At 39.5% G+C, this 17961-nt stretch overlaps 1 protein-coding gene across 1 annotated transcript in view; it reads right to left on the minus strand.

Moving 5' to 3' along the window:
• Nucleotides 1–9425: 9425 nt before the first annotated feature.
• LOC140321619 (nectin-1-like) overlaps nucleotides 9426–17961 on the minus strand; it is a gene marked incomplete in the record, with an annotated part of 37147 nt that continues 28611 nt past the window's right edge. The window contains 1 exon segment of the mRNA XM_072398363.1: nucleotides 9426–17627. Within this exon segment, the coding sequence (XP_072254464.1) occupies nucleotides 17570–17627 (58 nt within the window).

Consider the following 17961-nt stretch of genomic DNA (forward strand, 5'->3'; position numbering starts at 1 on the left):
TCAGTCTCTTCCAGACTGGTCTGCCCAACTGGACCAAGTTGTAGGTCTGTTAAACCAGAAAGATGCAGACTGGAGAGCTACCCGGCTACACCTCTGGGGTAGACTAACAGAATATATGGCTAGTTTGGTAAGTTCTTCCCCAGGTGTACTGTGCTTGGTTAGCAGTCCTCATTAGATCTATATTACAGGAATCTTTTAAATGTCCCCAGTCTCATGTGCCAACAGGGCAGGGAAAGATATCCCAAGTTTATGTGTTGCCTTCGGTTTCACTCTTCCACCTTCCATCCATGGCACGTATGCTGATGCTTTAATTGTTGCAACAACCTGATCAACTTTACCCAGGAACAAACATCCTCAAATCTCCAAACCTGTTCAAAATCATCAGAAAATCTTTTGCTTTTTACATGAAATACATACTTTCAAGCCACCATGAACTTTTTCAAGCATAGAGATTGCTGATAGTGGCTCAAAATATCACCTTGGATATAAAGATTTATCTTTGATTTTACCATCATGTGAATAGGAGTTGATTACATTTGATGATACTAATTTGACACCTGTATGCCATATGGAGTCCCAATAACCGTGACTATTATTCCTGATTTTCTTGTGCCAAAGAAAGTACAATTGTAAATCCACCTTCCCCAGCTCTAGCTGTTTTTTCTACTGGCCTTTGATGGTACAATCATTTCTGGCACTCCCAGAGTAAATATTAATATGATATTATGACTAAACTCTTTCCACAGTTTTGATTAGTTTTATTGGGCCACAACATATGTTGCCATTAAATGCAAACTGTAATCAGTATTTAGAAACTCATTCCTGGGTTACCTAGTATTTTCAAACAAAGGACAGATTGTGGTTTGCGGACTTCCCCCCCCCCCACACACACACACACCCATCACTAGAATTTGCTTTGCTTATCACAGTTAGGTGTAAAGTACCGAAACCTTTCTAACATTTGTTAACTCAGGAAACGGAGGTTTGTTTTCTTTTCCATACCATTCCCAGTAAATTCTAGACTTGATTATGTAGTAAAATCTCTGAGAATCAGCAGTTACAGAAATCCTAAAACCACCAACACTCATGGCCGAGTCAACATTACTGAGGTCATATGTGTTTTATTTGTGGTGATCTGAACATCATTGCACCATTGCCTATAATGGGTAAAATCTTTCAGACACAGGTCAGGAACCTAAGTTAATGTTCATGATTGGCTGATTAAACATTTGCATGAATAAGTTGGTGTACACAAAAATACCCAGAGAGTGAATGTTCTGTAAAACTCTGCAAATTCTTCACAAATGCTAAAACCTTATAAACATATATCAGCATGTTAAAAAGTAACCAGCAGTGCAAACTACAAGCCACAAGTTATGTTTTTAAAATGAACCCCCAGCCAACATGTGAGCACCAAAATTGGCAACATTGTCCTGTTGATCACATGAAAGCTGACACTTAGGGCCTGATTTATTAAAGCTCTCCAAGGCTGGAGAGAATACACTTCCATCAGTGATGCTGGGTGATCCAGCAAACCTGGAATGGATTTGGTCCAGGACTGAAAACATTTGCTAACAAATAACAAATTACTTCCATGAAATCCATTGCCGGTTTGCTGGATTGTGAAACTTCACTGACGAAAGTGTTTTCTTTCCAGCCTTGGGGAGCTTTAGTAAATCCGGCCCTTAGATTAGATTTAGCTGGTATTACGCAGTGCTGTGACCTGCCAAACTGGAATGTACGTGAATAAACAGACCATTGTGAAGGGAAGCAATGATCTACAGAATATAACCAAAGAGATGGTAAACCGTTTTTTCTTTATCTCTCCTTTCCCACAGAAAATGGCCTCAGAATTTTCATTCTTTGTTATTTATTTGGTTTCTGTTTTAACTCAAAGCTTTAATTATTAAAATAAATGACAATACTAATAATACAAATTTACAAAGCATTGGTCAGACCACATCTGGAACATGCAGTCCAGTTTTGGGCACCAGTTCACAAAAAGGACATTGTGGAATTGGAGAGAGTGCAGAGAAGGGCAACTAAACTAAGAAAAGGAATGGAGGAGCTCAGCTATGAGGAGAGATTGGCTGAACTGAATCTATTCTCCCTTGAGAAGAGACGTATAAGGGGGGATATGATCACCCTGTATAAATATATAAATGGTCCCCATATAGAGAACTCTCTTCCTGATTATTCACTTTGAGATCATTACAAAGCACAAGAGAGCACTCTATGCGTCTGGAGGAAAAGAAGTTTAATCTCCGGATAAGGAAGGGATTCTTCACTGTAAGGTCTGTGAAAATGTGGAATCGCGTCCCTCAGGAAGTAGTTTCACCAAGTTCTATATATTGCTTTAAGAAAACGCTGGATGATTTCTAGAAGCACAGAATATAACTGGGGATTAAGGCTTTAAAATAAAGATCACAGAGACTGCTGATCCAGGCAACATCTGATTGTCTCATTTTTTGAATTTTTTGTTGGAGCTAATTGTACAAGGGTTTTTTTTTGCCTTCCTCTGGATCAACTGTCCTCAGAGTTTTATATTTGGGATATGTTGATCTGGATTTTTGTATTTTTTCAACCTGTCTAACTATGTAACTATGTAACAAAAACAAATCTTTGAACATAGCTTGTTTCTATACTAGAAAAACTGTGATTTTAGAAGAAAACATTTAAATGTTTATGTATATATGTACATCCACATGTATATATATGTACTGTACAACATTTCATTTTTTTCATATTTATTTTTAAAATTACTTTCCGGACGGAGGTAGCATCTCTTACCGCTCATTAAACTGCGTAAATATGCTTTTTAGCATAAAAACAGACTCTTCCATTCATTCGTGTGCAAGATGTGTCCTAAAAAAACTGCTGACATTTAACCAGCATAATGAATTAAAAATACACAACACATTCGGTGAATTTTAAGTTATTTGTAAAGTTCTCAAAGTGAGGGAAATACAGAAGGAACTAAATGGTATAAACAAAATGATGAGAAAAGAGATGAAACTTTCCAAATCAACGATACAATTTTAGCCCTCTTCTTATAAAAACTGTAAAAAATTGGACACAATTCTGTTCATATGTACATACATGGATGTATCCTTTTTATATGTGTTTCTTGTCTGGTTATACAATGTAGAAATAAAAATGATTGAAACAAAACTGTAGATATAGTAAAAGCTATGGTAATGAGACATTTCCTAAGGGTCCGTTCATTGGAATTGGTGAACATTGGTCCCATACAGAGGGGCATCAAAATGGTACCCACTGGTGACTACATGGGATTGAAGGGTCCATCTAAGTTCATAATCTAGGGAATAGGTAGACTCCTAGACCTATATAATATAATGGATAGAGATTTGGAAATACAAGCTTTTCTTCTGTTTACTTTAGATCCAAAAGAGAATTTTTTTAAGGTAGCTATGGCAAAAAGCAACACAGTAAGGAATGGAACTGAAGCCGTGACAGGCAGGGTAGGATATAGAGAGAAGGAAAGGGAAAGTGAGGGGACCAGGCCAGGGCCCTCAATGCAAGAGTTTGAATTGTGTGGGAAGTCTTCTGAATTGTGGTGTCAAAATCACTCAGAATGTAATGCAAAATCCACAGCGACCACATTTTCCAAGAGGTGGACATTCTATCCAGCAATGTACCCTCCAAGTTACTAATCCTTTCCACCGACAAACGACTGCACTATACATTAACAAGCTCTGTACATACAACACCGTTCTGTTCTATGGAAAGGGGAGGGGGGGAACAACAAAGCGGCACCTCACTACACTTTCTCCCCTTCATTTACATTAGAATTGATTGTTGTTCAACATCCGTAGATCCGCCAGGACGGTCGTTTGGACAATGGATGATGAGCACTGTGGCCCTGACCTGATTATTGGAAGTTTATTGGATTATTGGAACATTGCACATGTGTACGTAGCCTTAGTTTCAAATAGGATTTTGAAAGAAAACTCAACTGCCCAGCCCCAATTCCCATAAAACGTTATAACCTACAAACACCATACCGGTGGCCCTACAGCCATCAGAAACTCCTTACATATTCCCTAAATATTTATTTTCCCCTTTTGCTATATACCCTTTGTGCTCTATTTCATTCTACTGCTCCTTAAATCTTTGACTCCCATTTCTACTCTCCCTGAACTTTTCTCTTTGCAAAACCCTGTTAAGAGATGCTTATGTGGCTGGCGATTCTGTGCTGTGCACCATGGCATTATCACATCTGCTGTGTCTCTTGTAGCTGCAAGGATATCCAGAAATGAGTTGTCTGCCGTCTGATCAACAGTTCCCAGGTTCCCCTGCTTCCCTTTAGCTGTGCAGCCTGAGATGTTCCTTTCTCAGCATCCCCAGCACACATTTTGAGGCTGCAGGGAATTTTGGGAGCAGATTAGTCCCTGGCTCTATTCTACCTTGCTGTTGGCTGCTAGGACTTTATATCCTCTCACAGTTAAGCTGGGCCGCTGCTGATGTGTTTATTTGTTGGATTTACTGTTGTTTTTTGTGTCTGTTTCTGGCCCTGTGATTGGATGCTGCCTCGACCAACCTTTTGCCAGTGACCCTCAACTCTGCTTTACTCTTGGATACTTGTTTTGTGGACTGGTTCCTGTGTACATCCTCTAGTTCTGTATTCTGGACTTACCTGTGCTGGGTTATCTGTAGGCTCCTCTGTCAGTGTGCTGGGACGGCTCAAATAGCTTCCCAAGGCTGAGCGGAGGCTTGCTCTAGGTGAAGAGTACGGAGCGAGTTTAATGGACTGGCATCTGGTGAGCACTGACACCAGGTCCTTAAAATCCTATTCTATTTTCCTACTTTTTTAGTCTTGTCAGGGCATCAATTATTACTTCATCACATATTTGGTTTTTTGTAAATTTTTATTGTATTCTTTCTTCTTCATAAGGTAGATCTTTCATGCCTTGCAGCACATTTTCTCCTCCAGCAGACATATCCGTTCAAATATTTTACTTGTTCAGTATACCTCCAACGTTGTTCTTTCTTATGATTATTACAATGTTCCTTCCATATTTAATTTTACACTTTCTTGTGTGTTTCTACTTTTGATTTTGAAATGTATTTAAAAAAAATATTAACCAAAGACTTTTGCAATTGCTATATATACCTGAATATAATGTGAGTATAACACTAGTATAAACCATGGGCACAAAATGTGTCTGTCTTTATTAATATTCAAAACAATAATTGCAATACAAATATGTGATAAAATGCATCCATGTGGAGTTATTGAAATATTTATTTTGTGTGTGTAAAAGTGTGTGTGTGTGTTGGGGGGGGGGGGGGGGGGGTAGAACTGAATGGTCTGTATGTCTTTACCACCTGTTCTAAAGGATTGTTTTGTTTTATTATTTTTTTCCCCCATCATCTTGATCTTTAATGATGATATTTAGTGAATAATTGTTGGCCACCAGTTGATGGCTCTAGGACCTCATGTAAATAGTGCAACAATGTTTAAATTGGCATGAGTTTGTCACTTGGCACAGCCATTTAGTGGCAAGATTTTTCTTTTCTAATGGCATTTTCACACCAAAAATCCCTGTTCACACTCAAGTTTATAGGATACTTTTAACATGTACCTTGAACAATATTTCAGAAATTCCATACAAATCCATTTTAAGGTGACTATTACCCTCCCAAGCCGTAAGCCCGAGTGTGACTTGGGGTATAAAAAACATGCTGAAAGCGGTAACTCTGGGGGTATTTAAAAAGAGTCACATTCTGGGTATTTTAAAAACTAAAAAAACAAACACTTACCTGGTCACATCGGCATCCTCCAGCGTTCTCCAGTGTCCTGCCATCCTCTGACCGTGTCCTCTTCCTCGATCTGTACCTCTGCGAGTGTGCTGACATTCCCTGGGAGTTCGCGGTGATGTCGGTGCGTACAGCCATCGATAGGGGCGCAGCGGAAATTTCAAATTATTTTGTATTGCATTCAATACAAAATAACTTTTGAATGCAATACACTGGATTTATGTCTAAAAGCTGTATATTGTCTTTCATGACAAAGTTTAGTATTACATTTTCTTTATTTTTTTTTTAACTTATAATTTTGACATGATTTTTGTGTTTTAAATGTTATTATATATATATATATATATATATATATATATATATATATATATATATATTATACTGTAAAATAAATTTTCATGAAAACAATGTACAGCTTTTAGACAGAAATGAACCGCCCAGGAGGATAAAAAAAAGGTGTATCTGAGGCTCCTTATTAATAAAATTAACTGTAAATGATTTTGTTGCTCATCATGATTGGTTGCTGGATTATTAGCAATTAAAATGATTCTATGACTGAGGTTAGTTAAAGGAAATGCTGTCTCTGGGATGACCTGTGAATTATCCAGCAGGAAATGTGATTCCAGAAAACTAACAAGGAACAGCAGGAAAGGTGTAAATATTTATGAATTCAACCGACTGTAATATTTCATATTTATTGTTCAGAAAATCTCCACAATTCTCCAGAATTATATGTAAATTATCTAAAAAGACTTTGCTGGAAATGGTGATATATCATCATACATCATCCTTCTGGCATTTGTAGAAGAGGTATGGGCTGGAGGACAGGAAGGAATTCGGGTCATCTGGACTATGTTTGGCTGCTGATGCTGAGTGGAGGAGGATGATTTCTACATTTAGATCTCAATCACTGCAGGACCTGCAATTCATCTCAGTTGCATGGACTACTCCCATCCTTGGAAAAAAGCCCCAGTACACCCCCCAAATCCCAGAAGGTCAAATTGTAAAAAAACAAAAGGCATATATATATATATATATATATATATTTTTCCGCCATGGGTTTTCTACCATAAATCTGATGATATACCACATTTCCCCTCTAATTTCGGGCTCACTAGGAGTTATGGGGCTGAGGGCTCATAACTAATGTCAACTGAGTTCCAGCCCCAGAGACCCCCAACTCTACTTTGGATACCTTTTTGGTGGACTGATTCCTGTGTATGACCTCTGGCTCTGTATTCCGGACTTACCTGTGCTGGAATCTCCTGTACCATGGTATCTGTAGGCTCCTCTGTCAATACTTGCCCAGACAACTTCCTTTGTGCACAGATGTCTTGGGGGCAACCGTGTGTTGGAGCGGCTCAGCTACCTTGCCAAGGCTGGGCAGGGACTTGAAGAATATAGCAGTGGATTAGGGGACGGCATCTGGTGAGCTGAAAGTGCTGCTGAAAGAGCGATGGGGAATAACTGGTAAAGTATCAGGAGGTCAGGGGTCATTATACCCAGGCCCTTTACTTTGCTTTAAATCACACAATGGTCTTGCCATTTGTGATCATGCAGGACTTTATGGCAGAGAAGGACAGGCAATGTCCCTTCTTCAAAAAGCATTCCTATCTCTCCGTTAACCTGTCAAAATATGTGAATTAAGCATGTGCAGCTCAGCACCACTTCCCCGGTACTGAATAAAAGCCTAAGCGGGAGTTGTGTGATCCCAGCCTGGCCATTCAAGATGGCAAAATATTGTAAGAAGTAACAGGGACAGATGGGTGCACAGGGATTAGTTCTGCATTCCAGAACTCCTATTCCAGAACTTACTGTGCAGGCACGATCCACCCTTGTTATATGGATCCATGTCTGGAGATCTCTGCTGGATAGCGCACAAGGAGCACGCAACAATGGACAAAACAATATTTTATGTTAAATAATGATAATTATTTATGAAATTGCATTGGGCAAACTAAACACTGTCCAAGGATTACATCTTCTTAATTATAGGATTCCCAAGTACACCATATTGGAACCACAAACCGCAGCAAAAAGTAACAGAGATGCCTCATCTTCTTCGGAATCACATCCTAAATTCCCTTGATCCAAACATATCCCGGATTTCCAGTCACAAAGCACTGATTTATTTTTACATTTTGAATCTCATCATGTTAATATTCGGATACTTCATAAACAAGGATGTGCTTCTTTTTTCCTGTTAATGTCTCCAGACCCAGGTTAAATCAACAAATAAAATATCTAAGAGGAGATATGGGAAGAGTTCATAGAGAAAACATTCTATTTCAAACATCAAAGCTGCAAAAACATTGCAAAAAAAAACCCAAAAAACAAACAGATTCTGATGAGTCTACTAGTACATTCAAATCAATGGAACGGATTTACTTAAGGCCATCCAGCAACGTGAATTATGCCCTTGCAATGGATAAATCAGTCATCCAAGTCTTTCAGAGGATTTTTGTACCCATTTTATTAAGAAACAAGATAACATTTTAAGAATATGGACCCTTTTACACCTGGAAGCTTCCAGCTACACAGAAAATGCTGCTGCATGTCTGGGAAAAGCAAATTGCACAATTAACAACTACATTTGCACACAGTTGTGGTGCAAATCCTAAACAACGAACATGGAGCCAAAAGTTTCATTTGCAAGAAGCATGCCATAATCTGCGTCACTAGCATGCATAAAACGGTCCCTTTCTGCTCCAATTCGGGGAATGCCTGGGTCCTCGCTTAAGCCTGCGGCAGAACCTGGCAGCTCACCATTGGTATTAATTGTCCCCAAGGTGCCCTTCTATTCATAGATTGTTTTAGCCTTCTCAGTAACCTTGCTACATTAATAGAGGAAATTCTTCATGTTCAGAGACCTTGTCACTGGTGCTGACCTCCAGCAATAACTTACTAAGGAGTACTCCCCACATGCCAACATACCATTGTTTGCTTTTGCCTTACATTGCTGTAATTACATTTATTTGATGTCTTTCCGGGAAATATCTTAGCTGTATAGCAACCAAATCTGATACTCTGTAGGAGTGGAATTACCTTTCTGAGTTCCAATGTAACCAGTTAAATCCCAGATCAACATTTTTTAAAGTTATTTCCAATAAAAGCTGTTTGGAGCACATCCAGATCCTAATACTACTATCAGTTTTTTTTCTTCTGAAGGATTATCAAGTTTACTGGAGTTGGCTGATGCAACATATAGCAGTGGTTTAGGTATACAAGTACAACTAATACATTACACTCTCCACCCGGAAACACCTGCAGGGTCTCTGTTCCTTTCTCAGTAGCTAAAACTACATGGTCCTTACACCCTATGTAACACCACTGGAAATAAAAATTCTTGTGATCATGCATTTTAATTCTTTGCTTACCATTTAGCACAATAGCTTCATTTTTTTATTTGTTTTTACTTTAAATGTTTTAATGTCTATTTTGCAATTTTGAAGTCAATTTTAATGTTTAATGTTATTGTGTTTGTGGCCATATTGTTTGATTGCAAAATTCTGCCTTTATTACCACTTTTCAATGCTTGTCCTGCATAAAGATTTTCTGGTCCAGTTTTCCACCCTTGATAGGGCAAAATTGCATATTGGTTTCCGCAAACCAGTCCAGTTAAATAATATTAATGAAAATGGATATGTATTTATATGCATTTAATTGTATTTTGACATATATACACAAGTGAAACTGTTAACCAGTATATTTACAGCTTGATCTCAATTAGTTTGCAGTGTTGCAAAGCAAACCAAAAAGTATGAAAACAGTGCAACAAATGTAACAATAAATAATTAATTTTGGTAATGAGTACAATGTAACCTAAAAAAGTAACACTTAAGCTGTGTACACACGTCAGATTTTTCTCGCCCGATAATCGTCATCAGCTAGGTATCAGGCGAGAATCTCGCGTGTGTACAGGCGGCGTTGTTCATCGTCCGTGGATCCGTCCTGGCGGATCCACGAACGATTGAGAAATGAGCGATCCTAATGTAAGGGAAGGGGGAGAGCGCGCAGCAGGGTGCCGATCCGTCGTTCTCCCCCTCCCCTCTCCATAGAGCAGAACGGTGCTGTATGAACAGAGAGCAGGTGTGCGCTAATTAATTGCTATGATCTCACCATTAGCTTAACAGATCCTCCTTAATCGCACAGCCGAAATCTAATCACCTTAATTGGCAAATTCCCGACCCCCATTGCTCAATATCAAGGCAGGAATCCGGCTGACAAGTGAAGGCGCGTGTACTAGCACTCGGCTCCGGTCCGCGGGAACCTAGCTCGCTGGACGCGCGAACGCACGCACGTCCAGCGTACGCGCATTTTATTGATTAATCAGGGCCTCTGGATCAGAAATAAAAGGTCTCAAATGCAGTCTCATCATTGTTTTTCTTTATATTGTCTCTTGAGGAAGCAGTGAAGCAAAAACTGTGAAACGCGTCGGTTGAATTTACAATGTACTGTAACTTCTGGTATATATAAAGTCATCAGATCAGCTCATGCATGCTAGGTTCCGTTATTATATATATATATATATATATATATTATTTTCTTTTTTTTTTTGTGAATACCTTACAGTAAGGATTTATTACAATAGCTGACACCACTCTTCCTAATAATATGTTGAGACAGGTATCTGTCCTAATTGCATTTATTAAAACAATGTACATGTTTCGACAAACAAATTCAACTTAGGAAAAAACCCTCAGTCCCTACCTGGTATGTAACTGAAATAGAAAAAAACCAGGAAAAAAAGGATTAGTGGAATGATGTAGGATTATGTACATTCTATGCTTATGTAAAGACTTTTAATCTGAAAAATGTCTCATTGTGTGAGGTGAGAAGTAAAGTAAAGTATTGTTGTGTGGTGTAATCATCTATAAATAGGAACAAGTGTTAAAAGAAGGCAAGTATATTGTGATATGGTCCTTATTTGAATAGAAGTGGAGTATGTTTCTATAGATAGTAATAATGGTGAGTATCAAAAAGTATATGGTAGGTTTATACCATTTACAAAGTGTAGGATGCTTTATTTAGTTATAGCAAACGATGGAACATTGGTGGGAAAATCCTCCGGGCATTAATATTAGGAAATTAAAGTTAGAATGGGTGTAGGTGTTGTCACCCGACAGGAAATGTCCACCTTATCTACATTATACAAATGTGTTTGATAAGGACCCGGATGTCTGTAAGAGACAAAGGTTAAGAGACACAAGTTAACTAAAGTTGGGATGTAAATGACTATTTTCCAGAAAGGCTCTGTATATTATATACAGTGAATATAAAAAGTCCACACACCCCTGCTAGGTTTTTGTGATGTAAAAAAATATTAAATCATTTATCATTATATATTACCTAAAACTTGTGCAATTTAATTTAGGATATAAAAAAAATCAGGGAAAAAAATTGAAACAAAAAACGTACAATATGCTGGTTGCCCAAGTGTTTACACCCTTATATTAATTCTATGTTGGAGTGCCTTTTGATTCTTCTCGGGTCAGAGTCTATCATCATGGCACATCTTGACTCCAAATCTATCAGATTGCAAGAACTCTTGTGCACAGCCCACAAGGAAGAATTGTGGTGGCAGCATTAAGCTCTGGGATTTCCATTCCTCAGCTGGAACTGGGGCTAAAGTCAAGGTGGAGGGGTTATGAACAGTTCCAAATACCAGTGAATGTTGACCTACAGCCTTCAGGCGACTGCTAGAAAGCTGAAGATGAGAATGAAGTTCACCTTTCAATGCGACGATGACACCATGCATACATCCAAATCAACAAAAGAATGGCTTCACCAAAAGAAATATAAGGTTTTCGAATAGCCCAGCCAGAGCCCAGACCCTAATCCAGTAGAAAATCTGTGGGGTGACCTGAAGAGGGTTGTGCACAAGAGATGCCCTTGCAATCTGAACGATTTGGAGCACTTGTTAAATGAAGAGTGGACAAAGATTGCCAAGTCAAGCTGTGCCATGCCGATAGACTCCATCCCAAGAAGGCTGAATGCTAGAATTAAATCGAAAGCAGCTGCAACAAAAGTATTAGTGTAAGGGTGTGCAAACTTAAGCAACTAGTTTATTGTATTTTTTTTTTAATCTCTTTTAACAGATTTGTTTTTCAATTGAATTGTACAGGTTATAGGTCACATTAAAGGTGGGGACAGTTTTGAAATGGTTTATTGCAGTCCCATTGTTTTACATCACAAAAAATTGGCATTTTAACAGGGGTTTGTACACTATAAGAGTAAAGATAATGCAAAACTTATTAGTAACAAACCCGTGACAAATGTCAAGTGTGACAAGAAAGTGAAGGAGAAGTTTATAAGGTGTGAAAAATGTATGTGGGGGATACATTAAATCTGGACACCCTCTGTATCAGTGTTTCAATGTCTTTTTAACATTGGGGTCCCCTTGAAATAACTTTCAGGTTCTCAGGGGGCCAATACTAGAATTCCTATATCCACAGCTTACAGTACATTGACCTGGTGGTCACCGGGAAGAATTCCGCTTACATTGATGATTATTAAGAAGGCTGCCACCCTTACAGATAACCAAAAAGATCATTGGTATCTGTTAAACTGACCTGAGAGGCACAAACCACTCATTGTTCAACCTATGGAGGAACCCTGAGGCTCCATGGAGCCCTTGTTCAGAAACACAGACCTATTGCATCAATGCACAACTCATTTCCTATTAATATTTCTAAACATTTACATTTTGCATTGACAGACACCAACCCTAGGCATTTCCTCTACTATATGGCTAATTTATGTATTTATACAATATCATTATAATCCACATGAATCACCTTTTTTCAGGTGAATACATTTATTCTACTCACATAGCTAAGGACCTCCATGCCCCATAATGTCCCGCTCCTCACAGCTCAACTTTCCATTAGATTGTTTTTGGAAAATGTAAATTTAAGATAAGGGATTAATAATGCTTTGTATATAAACCTTTCAAATATATGATCACTTGTAATGTATAATTGGAAGGAATTATTATATTATTAGGAATATTTGTAGATACCTACTGGAGACACAAATACTTACTGGGACCTACTGTAAGGCCCTGGGCCAGCACCAGTGTTTACCAGTCACCAGCCCCCAGTCTTACTCTGGATTCTTCACTTGTAGCAAACCCCACTCAGGAGGCTATTTGCACCACCCCAGCAAATGGTTGCCCTCATTACTTCTGTGTTATTCACAGAAGTCATACAGGAGTATTTAGTCCACCAGATGAAGAATCCAAAAATAAAGATAAAGCAGATGGGGGTCACAGGCAAAGGTCGGTATGCAGAGAAAGCCTGCACGGCTAAAGGGAAGCAAGAGATGCCGTGGGCTGCTGAGCGGAGAACAGACATCCAATTCCTTGGTCGCCTAAAACCTACTCAGATTCAAAGATATAAATGTAACACTGTCAGCTTGAATCAAAATCAACATAGTTACAGAAATACCATTCACCCCAGGCTTTAAATAGTCCTTGTAGATCAAAATATACTCTTTGCAATATGGTGTGACCAGTGATCAACCTACAAAAGAATCAACAGAGCAACAGGCAAAAGAAGACAGGATAGCAGGAACATTCTTTAGTAGCGAGGATCATTGTAGCTGACAATGTAAACATTATTCCATGTGTCATTATTATTCTTTGAGAATTAGCTTTAGAAGTCCATCACTACTTAATAGTCAAAAAGTGTAAGGCACATGGCAGTACAGTTGATTTTACTAGTAACACAATTCCTAAACTAAATAAGTTATAACTATTATTATTATCATAATTAATTCATTGTATCACTATACTATACAGGAGGAAGAGAGGACCCTGTTCAGAAGAGCTTACGATCTAAGAGGTAGGGGAAGTATCACACGATAGGAGGGAGATATGGAGTGGAAGGTAAGTAGTATAAGTTTAAGAGACAGAAGAATGATAAAAAAAGATGGGTTTTAAGAGTTCTTTTAAATGTGCAGAAAGTAGGAGCAAGCCAAATAGGATGAAGAAGACAATTCCAGAGAGTTGGAGTAGCTCTAGAAAAGTCTTTTGCATTAAATAAAGTTATGAGTGAAGAAGTCATGGAGAGTATGGTGGTCTCTGGGGACAGGTAGAAGCGTTATTTGGAGATGTTGCGGTGAAGGTGACAGGACCTGGAAAAGTTGAATGTGCGGAGTGAAGGAGAGGGTGGAATCAAAGGTAATGCCAAGACAATGTGAGAGGAGAGTCAAATAACTGTGTTATTAGCATTATCATTATTTGAGAAGTTGCTCTCTTTAGGCCCGCAAAGAGAAAACAACCCAATTATACAAACATTCATATGGTACACATATCAGTTATTTTAAGTGTTTGAGTCCATTCTAATAGCAAATCCTGGTCAGGCTTGTCCCACACGTTTAGTTGGCAGAGCCCACACATAGCTGTACTGGTAGAAAACAATTAAATATAATATAAAATGTATATTCATGTTTTATACAAACCAACAATTGGATTTCAGTCTCTGCTTCAATGACACCTTGTTGTTTCTCATGTTGTATTTTGCATTTCTTGAAACCGATATCCAGGATCAGGTTCTGGTCAAGCAGGCATCACATATCAACATATCACGCAAACAAGTAATCTACAGCCGAGTTTCACTGGACATTCTTTTTCACATAAAGGTCTTAGGTGGAGAACATAAGTGTAGAAGTTGATGTGCAATTGTCCACTAGCCTGAGCATCATCAGACACTCCATAACATATTATGTTGGTTGCTCTAGGGTTGATCCGTAGTATTCCTGGGATCTTTGGGCTGTTTTTGTACCATTTAAAAACCAGACATCAACATTCTATAGTCTGTTATACAAAATGCCACCATATTTGTTACATGTAGTACTACTGTAGAGCTTCTTAGCTTTCCTTTGCATGCAGTGTCTCATACATCTGTACTATAGTCTCTATAACATACCGTTCTACACACATCTCAAATTAAGAGTCCTATATCACTTTCTTTCATGCAATGCATCATGCATCCCCTCTGTTTATCAGCTTGCAGCATCCCCAGCCAGTTGGAGCAGTTCCTCCAACTCCAAGCACACCCCACCTTGTTTTATTACAGACAACCCCTTAGTATTGCATGTCGTGCCACAACGTCCACTCACATCACCATTTCGCAAAGGAACTGACCTTAAGTTCTACTAAATTTATAAAAAAATAATGACTGAATTCTGTTCCATAGAAAATTTCATAGATTATTGAATCAGTCACAATCACCCCAGTCACCGCCATATTCTGCTTTGCCTGCTGGAGGCATATTATGCATTGTTGAAAGAGAAGACATACTTGCTGAGAGTGCTTCTCTAAACACACTTCATTAACCTGGTACATTATTTTTGTCATAATGAATGATTTGTAGTTGGAAAGGTAAGCCTTTATTCAAAATCTGGGCAGATCTAGCGCTTTCACATGGTTTCCACAGAAGACTTTTCCCTACTATTTATTCCCAATCAGATTGAATCTCTAGCCTATTTACTAGAATATGATGAGGACTACTTTAAAGAACAATTCCTAGTAGGATGGAGAAACTGTATTAAATTGCATCAAATCTGTCCAGTACTTGGTCAGCCAGGGTCAGCCAGTGTACTAACTGATTACTAACTCTTTATTCTTCCATGTGATGCAGAGCTCTCAGCATGCAGCCCAAAAGAAATGCTACCATTTAACATGGCTGATCCTTCATAGCCTCGTGAAGTGGCTTCGGACCTGGCTTTCTGTCGAACCCGTGCAGCCTTGCCAGATGACTTTATTCAATCCTGTCCAGCTTTTGGTTGATCCAGCCCAATGACGTCAGATGATTCCACTCAATACAGCTCAGCTTTTGATCCCTCCTGCCTATCTTTCAGTCGATCCAACCCAACCTCACCAGATGACACTGCTTGATCCAGCCCAGTCCTCTCAGATGACTCTGTTCAATCCAGAACAGCTTTAAATTAATCCTGCCCAGCTTTCAGTCGATCCAGCGCAGCCGTGCCCGATGATTCATCGTAATCTGTTTCAGTCTTGCCAATTGGTTTAGCCACTTCTGCCCAACTTTTGGTCGATCTTGCCCAGCATTTGGTCAATCCTTAGCCAGATGACTTCAGTCAATCTTGTCTGGCCTGGCTAGATGACTTTAGTCAATCCGGCTTAATCACGCCAAATGACTCCCCTCAAACTGGCCCAGCTTTTGATCCCTCCTACCTAGCTTTCAGTCAATCCATGACTCTACTTGACCCAGCCCAGACTTGGCAGATGACACCGCTTGACCCAGTTAAACTTTTAATTTATCCTACCTTACCTTTTCGTCGATCCTGCCCAGCCTCACCAGATGACTTTGGTCGATCCTGCCCAGTTTTCACACTATCCAGCTCAGCCTCGCCAGATGACTCCACTCGATTCACGTTCAGCCTCGCCGGATGATTCTACTCGATCCAGGCTCAGCCTTGCCAGATGACACCCCTTGACCCAGTTAAACTTTTAATTTATCCTACCTAGCCTTTGGTTGATCCTGCCCAGCCTCACCAGATGACTTTGGTCAATCCTGCCCAGTTTTCACACTATCCAGCTTAGCCTCGCCAGATGACTCCACTCCATGCTCAGCCTCGCCAGATGACTCCACTCGATCCAGGCTCAGCCTTGCCAGATGACTCCACCTGATCCAGGCTCAGCATCGCCATATTACACTTGATCGGGCTCAGCCTCAACAGATGACGCTACCCTATCTGGTTCAGCCCTGCCTAATGACTCATTCTTCTCTCATACTTAAAACGGCCTATCCTCGCCAGATGATTCCACTTGATCCGGCCTAGCCTCCCTGGATGACTTTGCCTGATTTGGCCCAGCCTTGTCTGCTACCTCTTTGAGCATCTCTTTCTTCTAGTCCAGCTTGAATTGCTACCAGGATTGCTAGTCTTGACCCAAATTTCTTGGATATGCTTTGGAGTCATTTGCATTAAGGCTATCCCAAGAGGCCTGTATTTTCCTCTGCTTGGCTGACGTAGGCCATGGTGACCCCTGTAAGTTAATGGAGTCATATGGAGTTTCCTTCTTTTTGCCATGCTCTTAGGAACCAAAGACCCTATTGGAGTCTGAGGCTTTTTCTGCCTGTGAGTGGTATCAAGGCCAAAGAACTTCCTTTTTTGCATGGGTCCCAATCCATTTGCTCCAATGTGCAGCCATTGTTTTTGGTGTCTTGTGTCAATGGCAGTGGTGGATGAGCATGGGGATAGCTCAAGGACCCCTAATGGTGGAAGTTTCCTCTTTGGACTGCAACACACATGACACTGTCTTAGATGGCTGTTCCCTGGATATTTGGGTGTAAATGAGAGTGTCTGGAGGCAGCCCCTCAAGGAGCAGTTCTGTTATATTCTGCTTCTCCTGCTGGTGGAGCTGAATAACTGCTCTACCACAAACTTCCAACAGTAGCAAATCATTTTGCATGCAGCTGAGAATGTTGGATTCCCCCCCCCCCTTCCATCTTTCTAAGTGACAATGAGCCGGGGGTGAATCCCCCAGCCAACCATTAGCAGTGATAACATATTGATAGAGCGGCTAACCCTTCTCATTTAGAGAATTAAATGACAGGGGCAAGTGTGAATGGTTCAACATATTCTCCAAAGAAATAAGATATTCATTTTAAATGCTACTTATGAAATTAGGTAATAGTTAGCAAAGGAGAAAAGAAAGTTGAAGGAAATGTTTTGCACCATTTGTTTTTCCTGCTGAGCCATGGTATACTTTTGCAGGCTAATAAATATCGTTATTTTCTCTGAACTCCGTAACATAAATTTAAAGTGGATTGTCTTCTTCCTCTTCAGCTAGTGAATTGTTGTGAGAATCCTTGGGTCTGTAATAAATATGTAAGGTTGATCAGTTGTGCTGATAGTAACAACCCACAGAGTACCCACAACATTGCATTGTACCACTTTTCTGCTTCCTACCCAGATGGCAAATAACATCAAACCCTGTGCTGGGTGTGCTTCATACATCTGGCTGGAAGAGATCTGTCAACCAATTTTGCATGGGCAGTTGGAGATTGCCTAACTAAGATCGCAGCTGCTCTCTACCCAACTGACAATGCTAGAAATAATTATGCAGAAAAAAACCTTTACAAAGCCATAATACAAAGTTTTAATAGTACAGTTGTACTGAAAAAAAGAAAAAGGTTATAGTGAAAATTT

This window comes from Pyxicephalus adspersus, chromosome 1, assembly GCF_032062135.1.
Source record: "Pyxicephalus adspersus chromosome 1, UCB_Pads_2.0, whole genome shotgun sequence".
Classification (NCBI taxonomy): Eukaryota; Metazoa; Chordata; class Amphibia; order Anura; family Pyxicephalidae; genus Pyxicephalus; species Pyxicephalus adspersus.